Source organism: Fringilla coelebs (assembly GCF_963513975.1).
Source record: "Fringilla coelebs genome assembly, chromosome: 10".
Lineage (NCBI taxonomy): Eukaryota > Metazoa > Chordata > Aves > Passeriformes > Fringillidae > Fringilla > Fringilla coelebs.
Genome location: NC_140036.1, coordinates 15,063,190 through 15,090,756, shown reverse-complemented (window position 1 = coordinate 15,090,756; position 27,567 = coordinate 15,063,190). Strand labels below are relative to the sequence as shown.

Genomic DNA, 27,567 nt, shown 5'->3' with positions numbered 1-27,567 from the left:
GTTGCTCCCCCCCCCCCCCGCCATGTGACTTCATACTCTTTGATTAATGCCTGTCGTCTTTTTTAATGATGGATTAGGAACTTACCCAACTGGAAGAGTTTCTTCCACTGCAGTGACCTATTAAAAGTGTAATTACTTGATGGCCCCACCCTTATTAAGAGTCCAAAACTTGAAAGCCTTGTTTCTTAGTTTATTTGGTTTAGTTTTCTATTTTTTTTTTCCCATTTTCCCTCTTGCAGTTCCCTGGATAACAATATTAAGTAAGGAAATCCATTGTGTTGCATTTTCCCCTTTATGGAGGGGATGACCAGTCTGACCCACCGTGTGCTTCTGGGAAGGGGTTGGTGGTGCCTGGCAGAGGATCTGCTGTCCTGGCTGGCAGTGTGCTTCACCAGAGCTCCTCTGATCTTCTGGGCTGAGTCATGTCAGATTAGGTCATGGGAGTGAAGGCAGTGAGCTGGGTAAGAGGAATGGATTATTTCTCCAAAAAGCAAAGAGCTGCTTTCATGGAGTGATTTGAGACCTGTGAAGGTGCTTCAGATTTCTAAGCTACTTTGTGTATTTAGATCCCAAGGTTACTTCTGTTGGAGGTGGGGAAAAGTAGAGAGTGTACTTGCTGGTTACCTAAATGCTATGTTTCTGAAAACAGACAGGGAATAATTTTTTTCTTAAAACTTTTGGGTATTGTATGTTTCTCCTCCAAATTCTGCAGTGGGGGAGGTTTATTGTCCTAGGACAGTGGGCACCCTTTGCAAAATCAGCAGTATTTGTGTAATATAGGCTGGGAGGGAGATGACTGTGACAGCTTCTCTGCTCAAGGTTTTGATGGGCTCCTAATTGGGGGGGTGGGGGAGAAGAAAAAAGGGCAAAAATTACAAAGAGAAACACTAGCTGATGCTAGGTGACAGTGTGATTCCATATGTATGAGCAGTTCACTTTGAAAATATTGCAGATTTTCCCTCTGAAGTCTTTCACGACCGTCAGTAGGAATTCCAGTAAAACATGCTGTCTAATCAGGTTAGGTCTCATTTGTATGCAATGTTGATCTAATTAATGATGACAAATTGAGATTGGATTGCAGAGGACTTTATAAGCATCCTTGATTATTTTTTTAATTAATGACCTCAGAACGTGAGTAAGGATATAAGCAGGTTAATCAGCCTTTTCAGAGGGAAAATCTTTAACAATTGGAACTTTATTGAAGTGTTTGAAAACAAAAGCCTTTATAGTCTAAATTGAACAAAGTTTCTCGCATGCACCCTCATACAACAAAAACCTTCTTGAAAACCATGCTGCAAAGGAACAAGCAGTTATTGTTTGTAATGATGAGACAGAGTAGGCTGTTGAGGTTGAGGGAGAAGCCCTCTGAATTGGGTGAAGTAAGAACTTCAGCAGGATAGTGTCTCATTTATTGTGGGGGAATGCCCATATGCCTGTGCACTGCAGTATCTCCTCCTGTTTCTGCAGCAGAAGAAAACAAGGCATTTCAAAAGTGTGCCACCTCAGATTTTTTTGCTTTGTGGAAGTTGCATGCCGATCTTCCCCACCTGGAGCTCAAATAAATAAACAGCTGCACTCCCTTTTCCCCCTAAAAAATATTTGGCAATCACCTGCCACTAGCAGAACCTGTTAAATGGGGGAAAGCATGATTGCAGTAGGAAAGTAAAAATTAGAGTTGTATGTCAAGGTAAGTAAAAGTCAACATTACTGCCAAATGCAAGCTATCAAAAAATGAATCTGATCCGCCCATCCCCAAAAGCAAGATACCACCTTATAAGTCATGAGACTCTTTTAAAGGACAAACAGGTTCTTCTTATTCTCTCCCAGGTTTTTGAGCCTTTAGGGTGCATCTGCTAAATATTTTAAAACTTTTCTTGATAATCACAAGAAGGCAGAAATTGCTCTGAGTTTTTAAATGAAAACTGAAATTTATTTGCAAATTTTTTATTCTGCTGAAGACAGACACCAAGCCCTGCTAGACTTGCATAATTCAGGTGTTGGCAATACCTGAGTTTAGCAGTTTATTCTCATACCCTGCAGTAGGTTGGAGCTGAGCTGGGTTGGTCCTTTCAGGGTTTGTTATGAAACATGGAGCTCTCCAAAGCTGCAATCCGTGTTCCAGGCAGGCTCACTGGTTTTCCTGTTCTCAGTAAACTCAGCTGTACCTTCAACCACCAGAAAATGCTCAGATTTCAGACTCTCTTTGCTCGCAAAGCTGGATAATAGTGTGTGTGACATGCATGAAAGCAACTAAGTGGATTGTGCTGACTGGGGTTAGTGAATTTGGAAAAGCTGCATTTTAAGGAAGCTGAAAAGAATGCACTTAAATTAGTCCACACAAGCAATAACAGGTTTTTGTGGTTGAGAGAACAGATTCCTTGGCTGGGCTATCTCAGTATTTCTATTTCAGATTGACTCATTCCATTTTTATTTTAAATGCATTCTGTGTTCTGATCCACGTAGTAAATTTGGGATATTTTTTGCTAGTCTCTATAAAATGAATTAGAGGACTGTGCATAAGCATAGTGAAGCAGTGCCAGGGCAATTAGATGTGTACATTGCCTTGACTCAACAGTTCCTAATTATGTGTTCAGTGTTCTCTTAAATAATCTGTTCAAATAGTGCATCATTTCAGTAACTCCGGTCATGTCCAGTATGTCCTGACTGTTGATTACCTCTCAGTATCATAAGAGAGAACTTCTTTTAAAGGCTGGTGACTCTCTCAGTGAATATACCTGAAGGCTGTGCTGAGCATTCCTGTGCTTTGTGGTTCCTTGGTGGTGTTGGTCAGTGTCATTTGAGCTTCCCAGTTTCACCCTTTAATGTTGTATTTAAAGCTGTCAGGAGGGGAGGGATTGAACATGGCCTTGTGAGAGGATTTGGGTTTTTCTTATTGTCAGAGGCTCCCAGTCAGCAGGGCTGTAGGCTGTGCCTGTTTGCACAGGGCACTGGAGAGGGGTCCTGGTGAGGCTCGTTTGTGCCGGGGGTTTGCAGACAGACTGGGCACCTGTGGGCCACTCTGGGGCTAAATGCCTGCAGCCCAGCAAGTTCCCCAGCAACATTCATTTCACTGGTGATACCCCCACTTGTTATGGCAGAGAGGAAGGGAAAAGATGGTGCAATCCAAAGGGGAAGGCAGCGGAGGAGAGGATGGGGATGCAGTTTGGGATGCAGGCTGGTGCAGTGCTGCTCTACTTGGGCACTGGTCTCAGGTGAAAAGTGGCTCAGACTTGGCTTCCTTAAGCCCTGGGCAGCTGTGCCTGCCTCAAGAGGCTGCTTGCAGCACACGTGGGCTCTTGGTACAGGGCAGGTGTCAGCTGCCACCGTGCACGTAGAGGTGGCATTTGTGTTTTCTTGCTTGAGGAGCTTCTGAGGTGTGTTTCCCTCTGTGTGACATTACAGGGCCTAACACCAAGGCTGTTCAGGCATAAGTAACTAGTCCTAGGTCATCTACCTGGAAAGAGAGGAGCCAGGCCTATTGTCTTTGAAGGAGGTGCCTTTCTCACGGCAGGGAGGTGTTTTCAAGCTCACAAAGCTGGGAAGAACCAGTTCACCTGTGAGAACCAGTCAGGAGGGGACTGCTGGCTTCTGTTTGGGTTTTTATGCTTGAGTAAAATGAGATCTCAGTGCATTAGGTTCCCATTAGAATGTAATTGTGTTTTTTCCCCATTATATCTTTGTCATGTATATTTTGTTTTTATTACCAGCTATCATCTTCTGTTACTCCTTACAAGCAGCCGTACAGACCTGTGGAGCAGTTTCTAGAAAATGCCTTGTGATGTAAGCTGTCTTGCCTTTTTTTCTGCTTTTTTATCTCCCAGATTGTTTTGTAAATCCTCCTAAGGCAGTATAGCCTCTCTGTGTGTGAGCAGGAGTTTTGCTCTGTGCTGTTGCACCAGTGCCCTCCATGGTGACAGAGCTGAGCTGTGGTGCAGGACTGTGCTGTGAGGGACAGTCTGTACCCTGTGCAGTGAGAAGGGAAGTTTATTTACTTGCTGTATGAACTGGTACTTGTCAGCACTGGGAACTGAAAGTTTGGCTTTCCTGCTTTGAGTGTGTACCCTGATCTTTGGACAGCACAGTCAGCGTGGGGCACCCAGCATGCCTGTCCTGCTGGTCAGATGGTGTGAATGGCCTCCTCTCCCCACTGGGATTTAGCTTCTTGGTTGCAATGTTTGTGGCTGATTCCCTCCCACTGTAACTGGAGATGAGTTAGGGCTCACTGCAGGGATCCTACCCTGCTCCTGGGATCTGCAAGTGAAAAACCATGAGGCATTAGAATAGAGGATGGGAAGGAGTTTTGTCCCTTGCTGGGACAGAAGGTCCCTTTGCTGTTTTGTACAAGCAATTTCTAGTTTCGCTGGCATCATAAATTTTTTCTTCATAATTTAAGTTTTAAGGTTTCAGCTATTTTTGAAGGAAAAGTGAGGGAAAAACTTAGGTGCAAAAAACTTTTTTTAGTTTTTAGGAGACTTTTTTTTGTCTATGTGGAGAGGAAAAAGCATAATTAAACATAATTTTCATCAGTGCAACTTGCACAAAAAAAAGCCCCACCTACTTTCATGAGAAAGGAATAAAGAGAATCATAATCCTGGATTAGGTATCTTTCACTACACATATATAAAAACACCACCGTGTGAAAAGGGGGAAAATATAAATGTGTACATACACACACCAAACATACCAATGTGCCTCCAGCAGTATTACCAAAGGAATTAACTTTACAAGAAACAGCCACAGCCTGGAAAGAAGCCATTTTTTCAAATAAAAGCTGAATGAGACTTGTGGTTTCTGAGAACTGTGAGAAGGAAGGGTTAAAAAAACATTTACAGATAAGAATAGCTGATGTTGGGAGATGAGTGAACATCTTGAAGTAGGGAAGGGTCACTATTTAAATCAGCTTTTCTTTTTTTTTTTCCTCCTCTTAGTTAGAAATTGGCTTCTACTAAGAACAACATGTAGGATTAATGTAGTACTTTAAATCTTCAAAGTGCTGCACAAACATTACTTCCCTAATCAGCAAACACCTTTGCTGGGTAGGCAAATCAGGCGTGGAGTCGCCATTTTAGAGAAGGGAAACGGAGGTGCCAGAAGTGCCAAAGTTTCTGAACCAGCAGTTTTTGGAGTGGAATTTTTTTTTGTCCTTTTTATGCTTTGGTTTTTTGGTGAATTTTTGGGGTCTTTCTTTTTGTTTTTTTTTTTTGTTTGTTTGTTTGTTTTTGTAGCATTCAACACTGAGACTGCCTCTGGGCTGGCATGTAAAAGCTGCTGAGCTCTCCTGGATTTCACAAGTGCTAGGCATGCAAAGCAGCCTGGCAGAGCTGAGAGAGGCATCAGCGCAGTTGCCTCCTTACCTTTCCAAAGGTCACGGCTGCTGGCCCAGAAGGGAGGCAGCAGCTCCAGGGCAAGGAGGGTTTCCTAACAGGTTGCCAGTCTCCCCCACTCCATTGATCTGTAACTTAAACTGCATCAACTGAGCACTGTTAGAAGATATTTCAACCTTACCAAAAAAAAAAAAAAAAAAAGTTGAGCAAAAACTATTTGAGTGGCTGTTGAATAAGTTGCTTTTGGGTAAATTTTTTCAGGGAGGCTGGTGCAAGAGGTATTGCTCACTGTGTAGACAAAGACTGCCCTTGGAGATGATCATTCCTTTCTTTAGGTCAGCTGAAATACTGCATTTGTCATAGATATTATGTCCCTGCCAACTCTATACAGAGCACACAGCAGTTTGGAGGCGTGCTGAAGTGAGAATAATTCTGCGTGTGTTGCATTGGTGATGCTCTGTGTGCTGAGGGTTTAGCTGCAATGCTTGGCAGGACATATACTGTGAAGAAATTCCTACTTTGTTTTAAAGAGAAGTGTCCTGAGTAGGGCTGGCTTCTATATAGAAAGAGCATGAACTTTATTATGCAATGGAAGTCTTTTCATGAGGTTTTGCTATGTGCAGGTGTGTCAGATTTGTTATTGTAAACACAGCAGGATAGCTGCCCCAGTAAGAGCTTAGATCCTCTTGCAAATAGAGCTGAGTATTGATACAAACGTTACCATTTCCAGTTGTTCAAGATAACACTTAAACCTTGGAACAAAGCTTGGTGGAGCCATAGGAGGAGAGTGCTATTTCTCCCTCATTTGTATTGTTTTATTTCTTTTTAAATATGTTCCGTGAAAGTTTTTTTAACAGAGCAAAATAGTACATGTCTGACAAGAAGCAGCGTTTTATGGTCTGCCAATACATGTTAGCTGCTGAAGTCCATCTAAATTCAGCTTTGTGGAAAGGTGGAAGATGTGCTAGAGGAAATAGGAGAACAGCACCTGAAGGCTGACCTGGCTTTCCTAAACAAATGAGACAGGACTTGGGTCTACATTTTGTGGCCCTGTTGTTTTCCCCATTAGCCATGATGGCCACACTGCCTTGGGGCTCTCCTCCCTGCCTGTTTTGCGCCCTGGGGTGCACCACGCTGATGCCCTGGAGGGGAGATGCCCTGCTCAGGAGCAGCACTGCCTGCGTTTGGCTCCCAGCCCAGCCTCAGAGCTGCTCCTGCCCTGTGATTTAGATGTGATCTGGGTAACATTGTGCAAGTCATTCCCTCTGCCTCTGCTCCCCCCTTCCCCCTTTCCACATACCCACCCTCAAATACAGAACTGTGCTCCTAGGCTGTAAAACACTTAGACCCCTGATGTGAGATGCCCGAGGGGGACAACTGGATGCTGCTGCTTGCTGTGTGTGCCCTATCACTAGCTTTAGCTTTCAGGCCTCTTACTTTGCTTTGTTTACAGGACATCAGTCTTTCTACAGACTAGCTTTTGAGGCAACTGAAATGTGTCTTCAGGCTAAGAATTGCTGCTTGGGTTATTGCTTCCCCTGCTTGAGATACTGAGCTTTACCAGCACTGGGCCTGCCAGGTGTGAGAATTCCTGACACAGAGGCTGTCTGGGGGCTGTGGGTAGAAGGATAGTCTGTTCCTGGTCTCTAGGCAGAGCACAGGGCTGTACCAGTGCTGTGGTGCTGAGCCTTAACAAACTCACCTACCACTTGTCAGGGCTCATTAGCTCAACTGTGTGAGCAGTGGTTGGGAGCTGCCTCCCTCCTGACCTTACAGTGGGAGAAAAGTGAGCTCAGGTTTGCTATCTGACCTTCACCAAGAGCTCCTTGGACCCCCCCTTAAAAGGCAGGGCTGGAAGGGATTCCCATGGGGAAGGGATGTGAGCAGTGCCACTGGGCTTGGTGCCCAGCCTGGAGGGTGTTTGCAGAGCCAGCAGCAGGGCAGGCAGTGCATCCGCTCTGTCTGCCTTTGAGCATCAGCCTTGCCATGGGTGGGAGAGTGAGAGTCTTCCCATGAGATGTTTGTCCAGTGTCTGAGCACTGAATGATCCCTCTTCGTTAATCAGCAGGGTGGTGGCTGGTTTTGCAATGAATTCCTTGTCTCCCATCTCTTCTCCTGCAAACCTCTCATACAACTCATTCTTAGTCATTTTTTTAGACCCATATTTGGTGAGTTCTCAAAGGCATATGAGCAAACAGGACTTCAACAGAAAGGAGTCTGTGCCCTTCTAGATATCCTACTAAAACCTCTTATGGTATTGGTACTCAGAATGTAAGTGGTGAGGCCCTAGGAAAATCTTCAGAAGGGCTATTATTAGTTCTGTAAGGTTGATGAAGAAAAGGCATGTGGACTGACTGCTTTGTGATCAGTTTCCACAGTGAATTCACAAATATGAATTTTATTTGGCATTTCCTTTGTGTGCTGACTTCTCTGATGAGTCATTTTTGCCCATTTCCTTTGCTACCTCTTGAGGTTGGAGTCTGTCTTTCTGGGGTTGTTTTTCAGCAGTCTGATCTGTGCAAGATAAAGATGGGGAGCTGGGTTGTGCTGGTGCTGCTGGCGTTCAGAGGGAGCGCTGCAGCACAGGAGGAGCAGCTGCATGGGTGAGATGAGTTCCAGCGTGAATTTGCAGGGACATGTGCTGGAAGAAAACCATTTCCATGCTGCATGTCTGGTGTCAAGAAACAAAAATGCTCTGATGCTGTTAGTCACCCTGCTGATCTCAATCTGTTTAATGGAGCTATTTTGTTTCAGTGCACTGATATTCTGATGTGTATTTTGTAGCTTATTTCAGAGAAGCTTCCGAAACACAGAATTCATGGGGGCCTTTCTCTTAAGGAAGATGGCTTGTTAGCATGTTAAATGTTGATAAATCACCTGGCCAAGACTGATTCTGTTAGTGATTGGGAATGACTGCCTTGTGACCTCTTCCCTCTCCACCAGACAGGTCAGAGCTGTTGGCAGCTCTTGTCTCTGAGCGGGCAGCTCCTGGGGTGCCCCTTACACTGGACCCCTGGGATGGCAGGGTGTCCACAGTGTGACCCCAGTGTGACCTGCTTTTTGGGGAAGTCAGCATTTCTCTGCTCCCTGGAGGGGCAGAACTGAGCACACAGGCAGGTGCTGGCTGCCAGGGGGTGGTGTAGGATGGCCAGGTATTCCTGCATGCTGGGGTCTCAGGGCAGCTTGCTGCCTTCAGCCTTCCCAGCATGGCTCAGCAAGGGTGTAGCAGTTCACTCAGCCTTTTAAAATGTTTTTCTTTTTTCTTTTTTTTTTCCCTTTTTCCACTGGCCATACCAATCTGATTACACCTTCGAGGGATCATCTGCCCCTAAAGCTTAATTAAGGAGATCGTCTGACTCGTCACTGACTCACCTGCCACTGTATGAGCTCATGTCTGACTTGTCCTAGGAAGATAGTGAAATATGTCAGGCTTTTCTGAAATATAGCAGGTTTTTTGTTTTATTGCACCCCTGACATTGCTGTTGGCTCCTGCAGAGGTGAGCAGAAAGATGACTGCCCTAACTTCGTTACTTTTATCTAAACTTAGTCGCTCGCCTCTTTGTGCCTTGAAAAACCAGATGGGGTTTTGCTTGCACAGCTGTAGGTATGTTAGAGTTAATAAAAAAAATATTAAAAATTAAATAACCTTTGAGTTTTGGCTTCAGGCAAACTAGGTGAAATGATGTGTTTTGGAGATGAATGCTCTTGCAGGAGGCAAGATGTAGCTTGCAGGAGAACATCTGCAACCAATCCATTCTGTATGAGATGGGGCCAAGACTTGTTTGTATCTCAGTACCTGTTCAAACATGTTATACCATAGCAAAAAGAGATTTTGAATGCATTGAGGAAGGGTGGGTAAGAAGGAAAAGAGACATCAAGCTGAATGTTTGCTTAATAGCCTTGATTTCTTCATTAAACTTTTAAGCACTTTAATAATCTGATTAGCTGCTTTCAGAGCATGGAGCAGTTTTTCCTTTCTTTTTTCTTTTTTTCTGAAAAGAGAAAAAAACCTCTCCTCATCTTGGTGCTGTGAGATGAGCTTGCTTTGTGACCTGGAGCAAATCCGCTAACTGCTGCTTTTCTGTACTCACCCTGAGGACTGTTGGTGGAAGGATGTTCTGTAGTACATTTGATCAAAGGCAGTGCAGAGGTTCAGTTGCAAGGCTGTCTGCCTGGACCCCGGAATGCAGCTTCCCATCCAAAGCTCCTTGCCAGCTACTCCCATCTCCCATCCCCTGTGTCCTATTGGAACTGCATGTAGCATGAACGTCTTGCAGCTTGCAGAGCTCATTTTCCTGCCTTTAATTGTGCATTTGAAATGCCTCCGAAGGCCTGTGGCAGCAGAGAACAGTTAGATGACTCAGGAGTGGCTGGGGTGGTGAGGCTGGCAATAGAGGCTCTCATGCTGAGGTTCTCTTATCATTGCACTGCTGGTTCTCATCATCATACTGAGCTCTGCATTGTTTTGGGTTTTTTTTTTTTTTTTTTTTTTTTTTGGTAAGACAACCCTAGAGATGTACATGCAGCTGTATTTCTGGTTTCACGTGTAGCTAGTGTGGGTGTTGAAGGTGCAGACTGTGTGTGACTGGGATTTGTTGTTAGTGGAATGTAGCAACTGTTATTCAGATCTTTTTGCTTGTCTAATAGGCTGAATTCCTTGCTGAGGAGATGAGAGAACTGATTTGGGCTGATTCAGGCAGAGAGTGTGAACACAATGCCTCTAAAATCCTTTCAGAGGAAAGGGGCATGCATTCCTAGTGGTCTGTTCTAGGGAGAGATGGGGTTGTAGTACTGCCTGGGTAGTATTTTGCTAGTGTTTAAAACCATTAGACTGTTGAGGTTTTTTCTGCCCTTTTGTCAAACCAAATCCTGCTGTGACTTCACCAAAAGTGCTTGTGTAAGTGGGGCAGCCCTGGTCATGTGCTGATCTTTAAGACCTCAACACAGAAGCAAATTAAAGAACAGCAAGATGCACATGTGCCTGTCCTCTGCCTTTGATGTCGACAGGGCTCTTCCACTTTGCACTGGCTCTTTGGGGGGAGGTTATTCTGACTCCCAAGTCTCCATGCCTTTGTCAAATCCCTGATGACTCTTGGTGCTGCTGTTCACATGTGGCCAGCTACCAGGAAGGCCTCCTACAGCTTGTCCACACTTGGCAGATGAGCACCCATGGGAGTCATGGCCTTGGGCTCTGTGCAGCGTTGTGTGGACGTGCAGATGCTGTGTCCGTGTAGGGATGCAGGAATGGGCAGGGTCATTGGCACATTGCAGCTGGAATGTGATGGTTTAGGGGCTGTGCAGGGGTGGCTTGCTGTGCTTGAACTTGTTCTCCTGCATGTCACACAGCCAGCAGTCCCTGTAGCTGCACCATGACCATGCCTTCAGCAGGAGCACGGTTTGCTTTTGCCTTGCCCTGCAAAACTCATCCTGACCTGGAGAAACGGTCAGGGTTGTGTTCAGGTGCAGATTATACCTCACTCCAGTGTGTTTAGGGCTTCAGACAAGAAGAATTTAGGTGGCCCTCTTGTCCTTCCTTGAGTTTGCTCTTGCTGGGGCTGCAGGAAGCAACTGATATGTATTTCAAGCTGCCCAAATGGGTCTCTGTCCTCATGCTCTGGTGTCTTATGCAATCTTCTATTCCTTCTTTCAAAGCTGGGTTCCTGAGACACTTCTGAGAAATAGCAGGGCTCATCTCTGGAGAAATCTTCTTTTGGATGGAGTTTCCAAAGTGATTGACCGTTTGGGGTTCTGTTTGCTTGCTTGGGAGCTCCCATCCCAAAATCACTGAGGAAGATAGCTGAAGCTACTAATGGCACTTTCTTAGCCAAGCACTGGCTTAACACTCCAGTTTTCTCCCTGTTGTGTGCAAACATTGCCTTGTTCCCAGAAACCTCTGTTGGCTCCTTATCTGAATTGGATGATGTAATTATGCCTCCCAGCCCACTATTGCAATGGGAAAATGGGTTCTTCTTGTTGGAATTTTCAAGGAGCTTGCTCCTTGGAGAAGCACATATCAGCCTGTGTGGGAATGGGGTGTTGGGGGTGTGTGTTTTGTTTAGTGTTTTTCCCCTTGGCTACACAAGCAGCTAAAACCTGTAACCTACAGGACTTGGAAGCTTCATGCAGAAAATTAGCTTAGGTTGGTAGAAGAGTTGAGATCACATTTTTCTTTGCTAATTAAAGGATTAAAGGTGCAGAGATTTAGAGCGAACTGTTGGTGTGCTACAGGAGAGAGCCTTTGATGGCTGAATCCAATTTGAGATTAAACAAATTGCATTTAAATAAGAAATACATGGCAACAGTTACAGTTTATCTGGGCCTCTCTATTCCTTGGTGTCCTTCAGGGTCAGTTAGATGGTGTGCTGTGGCTAGGGCTTCTTCTCCCTCACCAGTTTCCTTCTTCCCATGTGCTTCCCTCTGGAGTGTTTGAATCTGTTGCCTCCACACTTAGGGTTTTTTTTCTGTCTAACCCGGTGCCTAGTGCAGAGGAGCCTTGCACTCTTCCTTACACAATAATGAATTGCTGTCTCTCATAGCAGTAGCATGGTCACATGCTTTTTGTGTGTTTTGTAGTATCTCTGATCCTGTTTAGGGTTTTTCTGCATCCTGGTGCTTTGCTGTCTGCAGCTGGAGAGCTAAATGTTTACTCCCCTGTGAATTTTTTTGTGTTGTTCAGTTGTGAAGCTGGTGGATGGAAAGGTGTTTAATGGTGTCTTCTTCTACATAGTGGCTGGTAAAATTCTAGAGAGGCAGTGAACTTGTGCAGGTTCCAAGTCCTTGACTTCTTTGATTCCAGTTGATTGTCTTCAATGGGCTGCACTTGAAAATGGCTTGCTAGTGTTAGTTCCAGCCCTTTTCATCTGGATAGCATTACTTTCAGAGCTGCTAAGGGGATGCTTCTAAGTGTTACCCTTGACAGCACTTGCAGTGGTGCAGGCTTATGAGATTGATGGTAGCTCTCCCAGAACAAAGCTTGCTTTCTGCTAGGGCAGGAATTCATCTGCACACCATGGTGCAGGGCAGCAGCCTGTTCAGCTCATGGAGACTTTGCACCTTTCTCTGATGCACCACATATGAGCTGTAAGGAAAATGGGAGTGCCAGACAGTGTGAGTGAATAACTTCTGATGTTGCAACTCTGTCTTGTTTTGTTCCATTTTGTTTTACTCCTTTTCAGTGAGGAAGAGGCTTGCCTTTTGTTACCTGCCACCTGTATAAGATCATGAGGGGGTTTTGTTTCCTTTTTGTGTTGTTGTTGTGGCAATAGAAAAAATCACAGAATTGAAACTGGTAAAAAATCTGCTGGGATTCCATAATCACTCAAAAACATGGCATTACTTACTAATTGGGTGTGGTTAGTTGGGAAATCTGACTTTAAAATTATATTTCCCAGGGAACTATTCCTGTTCTCATTGTTATCCAGTAATAAAGACTGCTTTTTGGTTGGGAAAGCAGTCTTGCTTTGAATGGGCTAGGTCTTCTCACAAAGCATCTGTTGCTTGGGGTCTTCAGAGCTTGCAGTTTGCAAATGAAGCAGTGCAGAGTAGTGAGGTCCGCAGGGACAAAGGGCTGTTTGGTGTTTTCCTTGGAAAGCTATCTTCAGGTTGTGGTTGCAAGGATTTGCATCTAAAATCCACATGAATTCCTTTTATATTTCCAGTTAGATCATGCAGATGGCATAATTATCTTTGCTACCAAGTGAAATAAATCAATTGCTAAGTATTGAGAGACTTGATGTAATCTATTTCCAATAATTTATAGATCTGTTACTACGTCATGGAATATTTGGGTAGTCATTCCTTTGGAGTTTACCTAGCAGGCTTTTGTAGATCTGCCTGTGAAGTGCATCCAGCTCCATGCAAGCTTGTTTTATACACTTGTGCTTTCTTGCTGAAATTTCAAAGCAGCCTAAATCCCAGAGATGCGGACTATGCTGCGTTCAAGCCTTCCATTTCTTCTGTGGCATGTTACTGCACAATTCCCTTTGGCTTGCATGTCCACTGAGATGTGGTTTTACATTCTACTCTTAGGGGGCAGTAGATGCAAAACTGAAGATTAGTTATTTCTCTGAGGGGTAGGAAGGACTGCTGCTAACATTTTCTGACCTCACTGCAAGCCCTCCTCCCTTTCTAAATGCTTCTCTGTGGAACAGCTTTCTTCCCTTTGCTGCAGTTGTACAGCTCCAGGGAGTATGAGACAAAATGAAGGAGTACCCAAACCTGGTATGGGCTTGTTGATTTTCCTAGCAGAGAAGATGCCACAGGGTTGACCTCACTGGCTGGCTGGAGGTGAGGTGCTGTGTTTTTGAGCAGAGAATGTCCTGATGGCTGCTGCAGCAGCTCTGCTGTGTTCCTCAGCCTGGAACTTGATTAATTGTTTCCCACGGTACGTAGGAAAATCAAGGTCTCAGTTCGGTAAGGCACCTGAGTGAGTGCATAACCTCTAGCACGTGAATATTCCCAGTGAAATCTCTTGGGTTCTGTCGGAGTCAGCAAGGCTGCTCCCAACCTTAAAGGTAGGCATCTGCTTAAACGCCTTGCTGAATCATGTCTTGACTTTGAAAGTAGGCTCAGGAGAAACCACATGAGTTGACTCAAGGACTGTGCTTAGCCAGGTCATTGAGGATGGAAGGAGAAGGCTGAGGAGGAAGATCTGGGTGAAATACAGATCCCAGAATTCTGCAAATGCTGGTAATAGCTGACTTTCTTGCCATTCATCCCCAGAGCTTAATTGTATGAATAAAAGGTTTAAAGGTTTGACTTAGTCACCATTCATCCTAAATATTCTGGAGCTGCTGTCATGCTTTATTGACCTAAGATCTGAGTTACTGCATCTTTGATTGCTCAGGTTTAATTTTTGTCTTTCCTAATCCTTATGTTTTCACTGTGACTCAGATCTAGAGTGTGGCCTTGTTGGATCAGTAATTCCAGAAAACAGAGGGATGTTTGCAGAAACGGTTTGGTTCAGTCTGAAACCTATTGCCTAGGAGAAGGAGAGGGCCCTTTTCTGCTGGTCTTCATGCATGGGAAGAGCATTTGTTCCTGCTTGGTGTCTCTGTGTGAGTTTGTTGCCTTGCTCACCATCCTGTACAGAAAAGCTTTGCTGGCTTTTCACTTTAATTATCAATGAAATGCTCGACAAGCAGGAGAACAATATTTGCATAGATGTAATTCTGGAAGTCGAGCGTAATGTGATCAGGAAATGGGACAGGCCCTGGCTGTTATCATGGAAGACACTTGCTGGTACTTGCACTTAGCTTAAAATGTAATAAGATCTGACTCAGGATAGTTTCCTGGACGTTAACAGAGAAGACTCAATGCCATTTTGGCAAGGGTCTGGCACTATCCTTTCTGCACAGGAACAAAAGAGATTTCTGGCAAATTGATACATTTGTTCTGAAAGGGCTTCTAACCAGTGCACTGACGATTTAGAGGGAAATGGTCTCCCTTGGAGCAGAAAAGCAGGGGCGTGTGTGTGTGTTTTCAGGACTTTCTTTTTCTGAGCTAGAAGCCAAGGAACAAGGCGCTTGCGTGCTGTGCCAGTGAAATCTCCCTGGGAAGACATGATGCTACTTGCAAGGTATGCACAAGACAAGACCAGAGGCGCCGCAGTGCTTGATTACTGTCAAGGACTCAGTTGGAACTTGCCTTTGCTCTTTGGCCTGCAGCATTTATGTAGAAATTGGGGACGCTGCTGCTTGCTTCCAAAGCTTTGCCTTGATGGGTCCTGCCCACATCTAGGCAGGGAGGAAGGAGCGGGGGGGCTCAGAGCCTATGAAGTAAACAGGAAAATTACTCACCTTAATGATGCATTTCACTGGCATTGCCACTCTGAGAGCCTGTCAGATTTAATACTTTCTGTCTTCCCTTCCATTGCCTCCCATCGGTGTGATTAATAGTCTATTAGAAGGATGAAGTGGAGAGGTATCCACACCTTCCCTCAGGTGGAATAAACAGGAGGGGAAGCAAAGTGAGTAGGAGAAAGGGGATCACCTTTGTCCATCTGAGCCATTTGGTCTTCGTTGAGAGTGCACATGCAGAAGAGCACTCATTTACTGACTTGGTTGGTGGCCCCTTGATTTATTCCAGTTCACAGGTGAGCCCCTTGGCCTCCCAGTTAGCTACCAGCCCTGCTCCATGGGTTGCATTGGCCAGTTCCCCACTCCAGAAACAGTCAGGGAGCAGTCCTGCACTTGGTCACAGCACAACACCCGCAGCACTATAGGAAGGCAAGGAAAAAAATACAAATGATTTGTATGTGAAGTTCTTCAGGGATTATTTGCCCTTTTTGTAAAGTACATTGAATCTGAAGCCTAAGTCAAGAAAGAACAAATAGGATAGAAAATGTATCTGGGCAAAGGTGTTTAGTATGAGAAGTCACAAGACACTAAATCTGTTTTTTAGCTTGGAATTGCTTGAACTTTCTTTCCTGTATCAGAATGAATGTGCAGAGACTGGTTTGCATCTCCTGTGACCCTGTCCGTGCCCCAGCTAGGAAGCTGGGCCAGTATTTGACGTAAATACTCCTACCCTCACAACGTGCTGACCCTATGGTATTTTACAAGTAGGCCTGTCCTTTGGCATGAGCCAGAATTTGGGTGGAAATCTGTCACCATCTAGTAAATTGTCCTGCTTCCCAGGGTGTTGAATGGCTGGGGCAGTCTGTGGCAGAGTGCCTCATAGTTCTGAGACTGACTCTGACACTAATGTGCAGGCTTAGGATGTTGCTGATTGAAAAGACTACATTGCCAGACCAACTCTGTTGTTGTTGTTGTTGTTGTTTTTAATGTGTTCTCTTGTCCAGCTTGGCTTCCGTCTGGTGTAACAGATACTGTATGAGTGACTCATTCACTTTCCTCTGAGTTATTAATGAAATCCCCTTAATTGCAGATGGAAGAACTAAAAGGAGTTTTGCACTAATGTCTTACATTGGGCATTTGCCTGTACCCTGCTTCTTCCCCTGATCTTTAGCTGGGGTGGAGCTACCTGAATCTGTGGCTGTGTCACAAATTGCAGAGGACCCAAAGCCTCTATCTGCTCTCTGTGGGGCTGCAAGATCTGTCTTGCTTGTCTGGGACTTCTACTGCTGGCTCATGTTTTTGAAACCAGGTTAGAAATGGTGGGAGCAGACTAATTTTGGAGAGCTTTGGGATTTTTGCTTTGCTGTTCACTTTATCTTAATTGAGCAACCTTTATTGCTGTGCTCCCTATTGCTGTGCTTCTTTCCTCATGGTTGAGTTCATCACCCTTTGACTTTCAGCAGGGGACAAAAGTGACAGAGAGATGCACTAAAAATTGGTGTCTGGTTACTCCAGACAATGTTTCCTCTAGCTGATTAGAGATTTTGGAGTTTGGCTGGTAGGATGGAGCATGCTGCAACATGTGAACTTGAAACAAATGGGATCTGGGAGGCTAATAGGAAACACGCTGCAGCTTTCCTCTTTGACTGAGCCTGGAACACATGACTGTAAGAAAATTGAATCCCCCCACCAAGATAGAGGAGGTTTGAAATGGCCAATCTGGACTTTAAATAAAGTAGTCCATGAGCAGAACAGGTTCTGGTGCTCAGTTATCAGAGGCCAAGGCACGTGAGTCAGGAGCAGTATGTGGTGTGGAGGTTTTGCTGTTGGGAGCCCTCGTATGTTCTTTTCAGTTCATTTCTTGAGTCCTTTATAACAGAAGTCAGATTGTCATTAAAATACAGGTTGAATCAGATCTTAAATTCAGGTTTGAGCTCACAAATTCCCTTACACAGAGGCACACTGGCTTGAGCAGGCAGTGGTAAACAGTGCTACCAAAAGTTAAGCGTATGCTGAAGATTTTTTTACTAAATCAAGTCCTGGAGGTTTTTGCCTGCAGCATTGGAGTATGCATTCTGGTGTAATGAGTAGAATTGCCTGGAAGGACTATTGCTGGTTATGTCACTGTTGAGTGTTCAGCTACTCTGACACTTGAGGTCATACAATCAACTTAGTTTCATGTAGGCAAACGTGTGGTCATGTGTGTACTGTCCACTCACTTGCATTACCTGTAAGCAGGTGTGTGTATTTTATAGAGATGCAAATATTTGTAACTCCAGTGTAGTGCTTTGTTAGCAGTGAGTTACCCTCTTGCTAGGAGGATGTGAAGTAGACACGTGTCTTTGAGAGTAGCAGGCCTGTAGAAGGAGGGAAGAAATGCAATGGAGTTATCCACAAAGCTGCTTTGGCAATCACTGTAATGATTAAAAATTTTGCTGTTGAATTTTGTTGGCTTACTAATTAATGCTTAATAATTGAAGTGGATGTTTTCCAGGTCCAATATTAAGTAATTCTTTAGACTAACTTTATTCATCCCTCACTATTCTGCTGGAATTTAACACATCATAGCCTGTAGGTGAGTTTGGGTAGAATGAGAGTGGACCTCCTATAGTGCATGTTTCATAATGTCGTATTTTCTATGGTAGGCAAATAGGTTGCTGATTTGCTGTACATTCATAGTGAAGAGGTTGCTGGCAGATGTAGATCTTGAGGAAGATGTTCAGCATCAGGTCAGCTTGCCTTTCACCAGATTTGCTCTCATTTCATACTTCTACCTCACAAAATTTCTTCTGCAAAGCAATCTATTGGAAATGTAAATTACTAGACATTGTTAGCATCTGAAACTTGTTTGCTACTGCTAAAGTTTTGATTTAGAAACTGGCAGAGAAAGTGGACACAATACACGGGCAGTGTGTGAGCTGGCTGCACAAGCTAAGGCCATTTTACTGCAGGAGTCTTATGATTTTGGTTTTTAAATAAATCAGTTTCAAAAAGATTTAAATAATAGACTAGCAAAGGAAGAGAACTCATAAAACCAAAGAGTAGAGCCTTCCTTTACACCTATCACTTTGTATCAAAAAATGTGTAAAGCTTGCCTCCAAAGTTTTCCATTTGAGGTTGTTTCCTGTAGGTACAGGATACTTTCAGTCGATTGGTTTTAAAACGGTTTTCAAGCTGAACCTCAAGAGGTTTTCATTTGTTGATGAAGTAAGTCTGTAGATGTGAAACTGAAATGTAAGAGCCCACATGTGTAAAATTTTCAGTTACAATAGTTTCATAGTGCAAAAGCAGTAGGGGAAGTTATCAGTGTTACTTCTGTTTCTATCATAACTGCTATTTAGAAGTTTTAGGTAGAGGTGATACATCCTGGTGGAAGTAGTTATGAATTAAAACCCCTGGGGAGCCTCAAGTGAGATGCTGAATATTGTCATATTGAGGGAATTATCTTTATTATCCTACAGATATGACAATCTAGCAGATGCTCTCATTTTTGGGAATTTCAGGGAAGTCTTCTACACCATGTCCAGGTGTGCATGTCCCCTTTCCATCCCGCCCTCCGAGTGGGGGTGTGTTTGCAGGCGGTGGGGCCGGGGAGTGCTGTTCACAGGGAGCTCCTGCGGGCAGGGGAGCGCGGAGCTGTCAGTGTGCCAAGGCGGGAGGCGGCTGTGCCTCTGCCGGCGGGGCAGAGCTGCTGTTCCCCCCGCTGCCCTGCGGTGGCTCAGCGCAGGAGCGGCCCGGGGGCTGCGCCCCGCGGTGCCCGCGCCCGGGGAGCGGCTCCACGGCGGGGCCGGCCCCTGAATCCCTGTCCGCAGGCTACGTTTCTGCGCTCTCCTCCCTGCCACCCCTCCCCTTGCCCGTTTGCCTAAGCAGGTCGGCACACACACGCGCGCACCCATATATTTATTTTTTCGCTAAGGCTTGCGAGGCGCAGCAGCTGCCGGCGCTGGGAGCGCCGCCCGCCCCGGGCACCCCGCGCCGCCCGTGCCCGCTGCCCTGCGCTGTGCGCGGCGCTCCGGGCCCCGCACAGCCGTGCTCGCTCCCCCCTGGGCGAGGGGGGATGCGGGGCCCACCTGCCTGATGTCAACATCCCGGCGGGCGAGGCCAGCAGGAATGTGCCGCTCCCCGCCCGGCGCAGGTAATTAATCCCCGCGACTGACAGGTGGCAACAGGCGGCCTTTGGCTGCGGCTCCCGGGGAAAAGCGCTCGGAGGAAGGATTTTAATAACTCATCAGCGCCGTTCGTGAGCGCCTGGCGAGGCGGTGGGGACGGGGAGGGGGCAGAAGAGCCCCAGGGGAAAATTAAGTTTAAGTCTTTGCAAAGGCGAACGCCCTTGGGTGATTCACTGCCCTTCCTCAAGAGGGAAAAAGTGTGACATGGTTTTTCCTTTGCCCCGGGGTGGAGAAATTTGGTAAATGCCTGCAAAGCACTGGTGGGGCTGCATCACCACTCCTGCTCAGTGCTCCGGGGCATCGCACGACGGCTTCCCTTGCAGATGGGGGATGCTCGCAGGCGTGCCTGTCTCCCTGGTGCCCGGGGCTGTGAGGCTGGGGACTGTTGCCACACCTGGTGGATCTGTGTCACTGGACATGTGGCCCGTGCCCATCCATGGTTTGAATGCCAGCTATGCCCACTAGCAGCAAGCTGTCCACGTCTCTCTGGAGCCTGGTGGGACAGAAGACTTCAAACTGAAGCTGCAACAAGTCAGCTCACAAGCCATGTCGCTAAGGTTATGCTGAGCTGAAGGTTAAATCTGGAGGGGGATATCCATGTGTGCAGCACTCCTGGTACAGCTCCTCTTCACTGAGTGTCCTCTGGGTACAAGTTGGTTCCTAAGAGTGCGTGTGCGTGTGCACATGTGTGTTTGACGTGCCCCCACACGCTCCCAGCAGTTTTTTATAAATGAAAAGGTAAATCATGGTCAAGCATAGCAAAAATGTTTAAAGTGGTTGTGTGAATTTCACTTTTTGTTCTTTGTTGGTAGCTTCCTTTCTTCCCACTGCCTTTTGTTCTCCTGAATAATTAAAACATGTTCAAATCATTTTCTGTTTCTTTGTGACTCTCCTTGTTTTCACCTGTGAATACTTTGGTTCAGGTAGTTATTCCATTCCCACTCTTCTAACCTGTTCTTTTTTCCCCCCTTCTTAGGGAGCTAATTTGGTAGGGGAGAAAGCATAGCTGATTGACAGCTTTGAAAACAGCAAGTAAAATGAATCTAGTTAACTGAGTTGAACTAAAACATGACTGCTTGAAAGAAGCTTGCAAAAGATTTGAAAGACCTGTTGATGTGAGCAGGAGGGGCTCAGGGAGCTGTAATGCCTTAAGCCAACCTCTGGGATCAGCTTCAAGCTGACATCCGTCAGCATTTGTAGAGCTGACTGAACCCCACTCCTTTTAAAGATTTAGGAGCCATAATCCCTCTGCTGGATCAGATGGTAAAACAGATATTAGAGGTAGATTTCGAAAGTAGTGTTTGGGGGATTTCACTGCATCAGTTTTGCAGAGGAATTGAGTACTCGGTAAAGGCTTGTATTACATTGAGCACTTCCTTTCAGGAGACTACAGTCCTTTCTAGCAAAAATTCTCCATTTGAGAGTCAAGTGTTTTGTTTTTGCATTTCAACTCTTTGTTGACACACCTTCAGTAGAAGGGGCTTACTAAGAAATCAGACAGGTGTTGCCTGATGGTAGCTGGCGTGTGTATTGTGATACTGAATTACCAGCCAAGGTGCCAAGAGTGGGTAATACAGTATGTCTGCATAGGCAGGTGGGGAGAGCAGAGCTGCAGGCACTGGAACGTTTGCATCTTTCATTTTAAAATGTGTTATTAAGCAAAAAGCTAAATTCCTGACAGGCAGCAGTCAAACTCCAAAGAAAAGTCCAAGCCAAGGCTCTTTCCTCTCCCTCTTGAGTAGATCACATATCTCCAGGCTCAGCTCTTTTGTTTTAAATGGCTTTCAGGTCTTTTCTCTGGTGGAAGTGGTGTTGCACTCCTCAGGCTCCTCACAGCTTTGTTCCTACTGCTAGATAATGATTGTTGACTTCTTGTTAACTGATAGACTTGTTTGTTTGGTCAAACTCATTTTTTATATTGGTACTCCTAATTAATTTAGTTTTCCTGCTCAAGTGTGTTGATTAAAGTCATGCTTGGGATTTCTGGGAATTGCTCACGATCTTACCCCTTGTACAGTGAGTGTCAGTACACAGCAAAATGGTGAGCAGGGGGGCTGTCACCTCCTGCAGGGTGGGGTGGTGTGGGACCACTGAGGAGCAGCACCTGTGCCAAGAGGGTGATCCTTGCTTTCAGGCACTGAGTGCACAGACAGCTTCTGCCTCAGGTTTTCTTTCTGAAGTGCCTTTGCTTTGAAATCTATATACAATATCCTGTCTTCCTCTGTGGATATAGCGATTATCACTGATCCAGGACGAAGTCACTATGACCTAGTTGTTGGCATCTGTTTATGCCAGTAAATGGCTGTGCATCAGGTTACTCCTGGTTGCAGCAAAGTTGGCGGGGTGGGAAACTCAAGCCCGTCTCTGTCTGACAGCAGGTACCCCGTGGACAGATTTACACCGGTGTTAAATGACTGTCTCTTCAGTGATTACACGCTCACAGGCGGCTGTGCCTGGGGTAGATGTGAAATGATGGCTCTGTGCCATGTCCCCAAGCCCTGTGCAGTGCCTGTGAGGCTTGAACTCCTCTTGCAGTCAGGTGACAAAAAGGCAGCTCAGCCCCCTTTGCCTCTTTTGACTCTGCTGGGCACTGCTGCTAAATCTTCCCACGTCCTGACTGTGCTCTGAGGCAGAGGTGGGCTCCTGGTTACCCTCCTCTCCTGGCATGCCAAGTTCAAGTTGTTGGCCGGAACCTGCGGCTCTTGAGTCTGCCCTGTGTTTCTTTGTTGGATAGACTTGTTCATCATAACTCATTAGCTCTTGGCTGTTTGCTTTCTGTGAATTTAGGGTATAGGTCCAATGCCTTCCTTGCTGGTTGTAGCAAAAAGGGTCCAACAGTTGGGGTGCCAAAGGGTGGATGAAGAGCAGATCCCTTTCTCTGCTCACAGAGGGGCTGTGCTCTTTGATCGGGAGCCTCAGTATTCGTGCTGGGTTTGAGTACATCTCAGTCCTTCTGCAAGCAGTGATTTTTGTTTTTCCCCTTTCTTGTAACCCCAGCTTTCTGTCTTTGAAGGTACTATATGTAAAATTACAGTCAGCACCAGGAGTCCTGATCAGTGACTGAGGGTGTCTATCTCTTTCCATTTGTTCAGTTCTCTGGATGCCTGCAGACACTGGACACGCCTCCTGGCATATGCCATGCCCTCTGTGCATCAATATTTATGCTTGTATTTCAGCCCATCACCTTTGGGTGCCCAATTCTTTATGCTTCAGTGGTGTTAAGGCATCCAAGTGATTAGTTGGATTTTTGAAGCTTTCTGTCCTTGAAACCTTCACAGTGCTATGAGCAAACTGATGTGTTAAAGGAAACAGTGCTTTACAGGTTTTCTTCCTTTTTGAATGTAAGTGATTACTTTTCTACCTCTTGAGATGGAAAGACAACATGGTGAGCTCACTCTTACCTTCAGTAAGGAATTGCTTTTTAATTAAAAAACAATAAGGAATTTCAGGTTTAAAAGATGTACGATACAAATCACCATCTAGATGTGTTTCGCAACTTTTTTTTTGTAATTGTTTGGCATGTTCCCTGTTTCCGCGGGCTGGGTAAATCCTTTGTGGGCTTAATCTCTAGCCTGCAGGCACATAAAATGCATTGCACAATTTGGCCTTTGCATTTTAAAGAAATCTTTTTTTGTATCTTAAATACCTGTAGCATCTTTTCTGCCACATGGCAGGATGGTGTTGAGTGAGGAGGGAAGGGACTGGCTTGGCTTATGTTTAATCCCTCTCTCCTACCCAGTGTCTCTTGCAAGTTTGGTTTTCCCTATGTTAGCAGTGTGTGCATTCTGAAATGCAAATAATCCCTGACTATCACTAGCTAATCCTTTTCCTGCTGCATCATCTGCCACCCACCCTTGCACACGCTGGCTGTCCCCGTCCCAGTGGGGTGCATGGCCACAGGGTGCTCCTGACCAGTATGAGCATGTCACTGCTGTGTTTGAACAGCTGGGAACGGGGCTCTATTGGCCCAGGGCTGCTAGGGCCCTTTTCCTGTGAGGAAACAACCACCTTGGGGCTTTCACTTTTCTTTGTCTGCAAGAACTGAGGACACAGGGATGGGGAAATGCCAGCAATTCCTGTGGGTTAGGTTGTTACAGGGAGAGCTCTACACTCATAAATGTCTGAATGCCAGGTGAAAACTGAATGCCTGTGCAGCAGGGTTCTGAAAAACCTGCTGTGTTTTGGAACAGCCTTATACAGGAGGGGAGACTGGACGGTCTCCTTCATGGGAGATATCCAGGAAAATGCGTTTAGGTTGTACAGTATTGAACCACTTGGGACTTTCCTTGCTCCGTGCTAAGCAGATGCCTTTATTTTGTCGAGGGATTTTGGAAAAAAACTACCTACTTCAGCCTTGATGTTTTGCTGAGCTAAGGTTTCCAGATGTTTCCACACTCCACAAAAATGCTGCATGAGTTTACTGTTGTTGTGGGGAACATCTTAAGAGAAATCTAATATGCTCCAAATTAGCCCAGTGAATAAGAGCATCTTGTTCTGTTCCAAGTGCTCATTGCATGGTCACAGCCTCCCTTTTGGAGCCAGCTGCTGGGTTATGCTCTAGGTTATGGTCACTGTGGGCTGGTCTTTGGGCTCTTCAACTCTTCTGGCCTTTGAAAAACAAAATACTGGATTTTATTTACCTCATTTTTGGATGTAATGGTTTGAGTTCAGAAGTGAGGGGATTATTACAGAGATGTTCAGTAGGTGTAGGAGATGATTTTAAAAGACGGCTGAAATGTGAGATTTGGTATAACTCTCAAATTGATCAGGGTCTCGTTTTCGAGTACTGTTCAGTTCCAAGGTTGATGTTTTTATTTAATCCCTCAGCAAGAGTAGGAGGGCTTCTTAGAAAACAGGATGAAACACTTTTATGTCTGTGGTTTTGAGTGCTTCCAGGATTACAGGATGCTGTGAAAAGAATAGCATCTGTTTTGTTAGGTGGGTGTTGGGTGTCCTTTGCAAGAGGGAGTGTGTGCCCAAGAGAAATAAAGGCTTTATTTGTTCAACTAAATGAAGTGCTCTTTATCTGAAGATTTCTGCCTTTGGGGAAGCTAGGATGTAAATTTGTGCTCTGCTATTTTACAGCAGGTAAAGGTCTGGAGGTTGTGTCACTTCTCTGGAAGCATGGTTGTTTTACAAACAAATGCAGTGCCTGTGCACCAGTGGCTGGTGCTTTCAGTTACATGTACAAAGCCATCTCCGTGTTCCTGGTGTGCCTTTATCCCTGACTTCTGACTCTCTTTTGCTGAACTTCTGACTCTCTTTTGCTCTGTTCCCCATTCAGTATTCCACCGAACTGAAAAAGCTGTACTGCCAGATCGCCAAGACGTGTCCCATCCAGATCAAAGTGATGACCCCACCGCCTCAGGGAGCTGTCATCAGGGCTATGCCAGTCTACAAGAAAGCTGAACACGTCACTGAAGTGGTTAAACGCTGCCCGAACCACGAGCTGAGCCGGGAGTTCAACGAGGGTAAGGAGGACAGTGCTGTGCTGGCAGTCCCTCTGCGGAGCTGCTTGGCTGATGAGCGGCCACTGAGAGATGTGATAGCAGCTTCAGAGCAAACCTTCTGGAAACAGAACTCCCTGTGACACCTTGTGCAGCTTTTTATTTCCTGTGCTTGGCAGGAAGGATCATGCAATCAATGCTTTAGCTGTCCCTGTGCACGCTCGTCCTTGGGAGGAAAGCACTGAAATAAACGTCATGCCTGCCCAGGTCGGATGGATGTCTGTCCCTATGGCAGGCACTGCCCCTCTGGCAGCCCTTCTCTGCTCTGCTTTTGCTCCTGCAATGAGCAGCAGCTGTTCTTGTGCTCAGGGACGAGCTTCCATGTGGGACAGGGATCTAGTAACAGGATGCAATATCATCTCCAGTCCTTAATCCACACCTCAGAGACGGAGGGGCTGTTTATCTCTGGCAGGGTAATGCTAAGTGCCAGCATCAACTGTAGGCAATGTTCTTCCACATGTAATACTCCCAGTTCAGTATAAATGTATTAATCTTTACTTGCTTCTCCTCATGTTGGTGGAGTAGCAGCTGTTTGTAAAATGCCCTTTGGTTTTCTGCAAGCTCACGAGCTGGGTTCCATTTTGACTAGGTCATTTAAGTTCACGTAAGTTCAGATGAGCATCTGTTTTATTCTACATACGTTATTTATCTCCTACTGTAAAAAACACGCTTGGTGTCAATTAGCCGGATGTCTTAGGAGTCTGGATCCCATTGCTGGTTACAGTGCAGCCAGCTAGACAAGCCCCAGAAATAAACAAGGATTTGGAAGTGTAAAATCAGAGTGGAGCGAGACATTTCTTCAAAACAGTTTCTAATATTAAAAAGTGCTTTTCTGACAGGACTGGATTTATTGAGGTTTTAAAAAAGGAAAAAAAACCCCTATAAGTTCTTATTCTGAAATAATTATTTCTGTAGAAATAGTCTGTATTTTGAGTAGGAAATGAACAGTTAATACCCAAAACAAATTCTTGAGATAAACCCATAGCAGGCTCCACTCCTCAGAATTTAGTTGTATGTTGTAGAAACACTAAACATAATTTGTAGGAAGGAAGCTTTTAATTATTGGATAGTGGCCTAGGAACCAAGAAGATCATGTTCCCTTCTGCTGCTGCTGTAAGCAACCATGATTTTTCAAGCTGACCATTAATTAAATGCATATTTCTTTTGCTTCTTGGTTCTTTTTTTTTAAGGATCAAGACTGATGGAAGGGAGCAGAAGAGAGCTAGCAATTGATAGGAAGAAGAGTAGGAATTGAGACTTGAAGGAATTTGCTGTGTATATGCATTAGAGGGAGAAAAATAAAGGCTTTCAGCTGGTGTGAAAATCCAGTAGGAGTTATCTGCTGGAAGAACTGCTGTGGGCTGCCGCTCAGTTCATGTTTTGGCTCACTTCTGGGATCTTGGGAAGCCCTTGTTCAAGTTTAGCCACAGGTGTCCAGAGTGAGCTTGAGAAAAGCCCATGTTGCCTTTGGTGTCTGGCAACAGGGATCTTGGGAAGGGATGCTTCAAGGGCTGAGAGGCACCTGTGTGTGCTCTGATGGATCTCTGGGGCCACATGCATCTCTCTTGATGGCAGATCTTGCCACCCTGTGCATGACCTTACTGAACAGTCTCTTGGTTTTTTCCTCTTTGCCTTTTTAGGGCAGATTGCACCTCCCAGCCACCTGATCAGAGTGGAAGGGAACAGCCATGCCCAGTATGTAGAAGACCCCATCACCGGGAGGCAGAGTGTGCTGGTCCCCTACGAGCCACCCCAGGTATGTTGTGAGCTCGAGCTGGTGCCATCCTGGCATGAAGGGGTTGGGGGTTGTAACCCTGGTCAAAGGAGTTGGGATCTTGGGCTTTCCCTATCCTCATCACAATGAATCCCTTCTTCCTTTCTGTCAGAAATGAGCTGTGAAACACCCTCCTTATCCCTTTTAAGGAAGCTTTGTATTGGGGGCCTATTTCATGCTGGTCCACTTGTAGTCCAGCTCGGGAAATGCAAGAGTAGAGCTTGGAAAAAGCAGAGTTTTCCATCCACCATCTCTTCCTCTCCACCTTTGTCTCACCAGGTCGGTACTGAGTTCACCACAGTCTTGTACAACTTCATGTGCAACAGCAGCTGCGTTGGAGGGATGAACCGCCGCCCGATCCTTATCATTGTGACCCTGGAAACCAGAGAGTGAGTTGTGCACCATGAGTGTAACCCTTCTGGCTCCTCTTCCACTTAGGGCAGCATTCCATATCCTTAGGAACAGCTTAATTCATGGGGCTATAGGATGTTGTTTAGATCTTTGCAGCTGGGAGTTGCCCAGCACCTGGGAAATGGGAGGTGCAGAGTGTGGTGTGAAGTTGAGGAGACTTGCTGGCCTGTGCCTGAGATGCCAGCTGATGTTTCTCCTCACCTGTGTTCCCAGTGGGCAAGTCCTGGGCCGCCGATGTTTCGAAGCCCGTATCTGTGCTTGCCCAGGCCGAGACCGCAAGGCAGACGAGGACAGCATCCGCAAGCAGCAAGTGTCTGACAGCACAAAGAATGGTGATGGTACGAAGCGCCGTAAGTAGCTGCACAGCTGGGCAGATGTGTCTCTGGGTGCTTGTGCCACAGGGGCAGTGGTGCTGTGCATGGGCTTGCAGGCAGGAGGTCATTAGGCATCTGTTCTCCCAGGGTGAATCAGCCTAAAAACTGAGCTGGTGTTCACAAAGCAGTGTGTGACAGTCTGGGTGCGTGGGCTCCCTTGCAGCGTTGCTGGTGTTAGATTAGCCCTGCCAGTGGTGAGTGGAGGGGGTGT

General features: G+C 45.7%; 1 protein-coding gene across 2 annotated transcripts in view; it reads left to right on the top strand.

Annotated features, from left to right (window-relative positions):
* The window catches only part of TP63 (tumor protein p63), a gene marked incomplete at its 5' end in the record, with an annotated part of 96,699 nt that overhangs the window by 52,824 nt on the left and 16,308 nt on the right, over positions 1–27,567 (top strand). For both annotated transcript variants that reach the window (XM_084212298.1, XM_084212297.1), the window contains 4 exons: positions 24,575–24,761; positions 26,438–26,553; positions 26,851–26,960; positions 27,196–27,332. In XM_084212298.1, the coding sequence (XP_084068424.1) occupies positions 24,575–24,761; positions 26,438–26,553; positions 26,851–26,960; positions 27,196–27,332 (550 nt within the window). The remainder of the gene's footprint in view (positions 1–24,574; positions 24,762–26,437; positions 26,554–26,850; positions 26,961–27,195; positions 27,333–27,567) is intronic.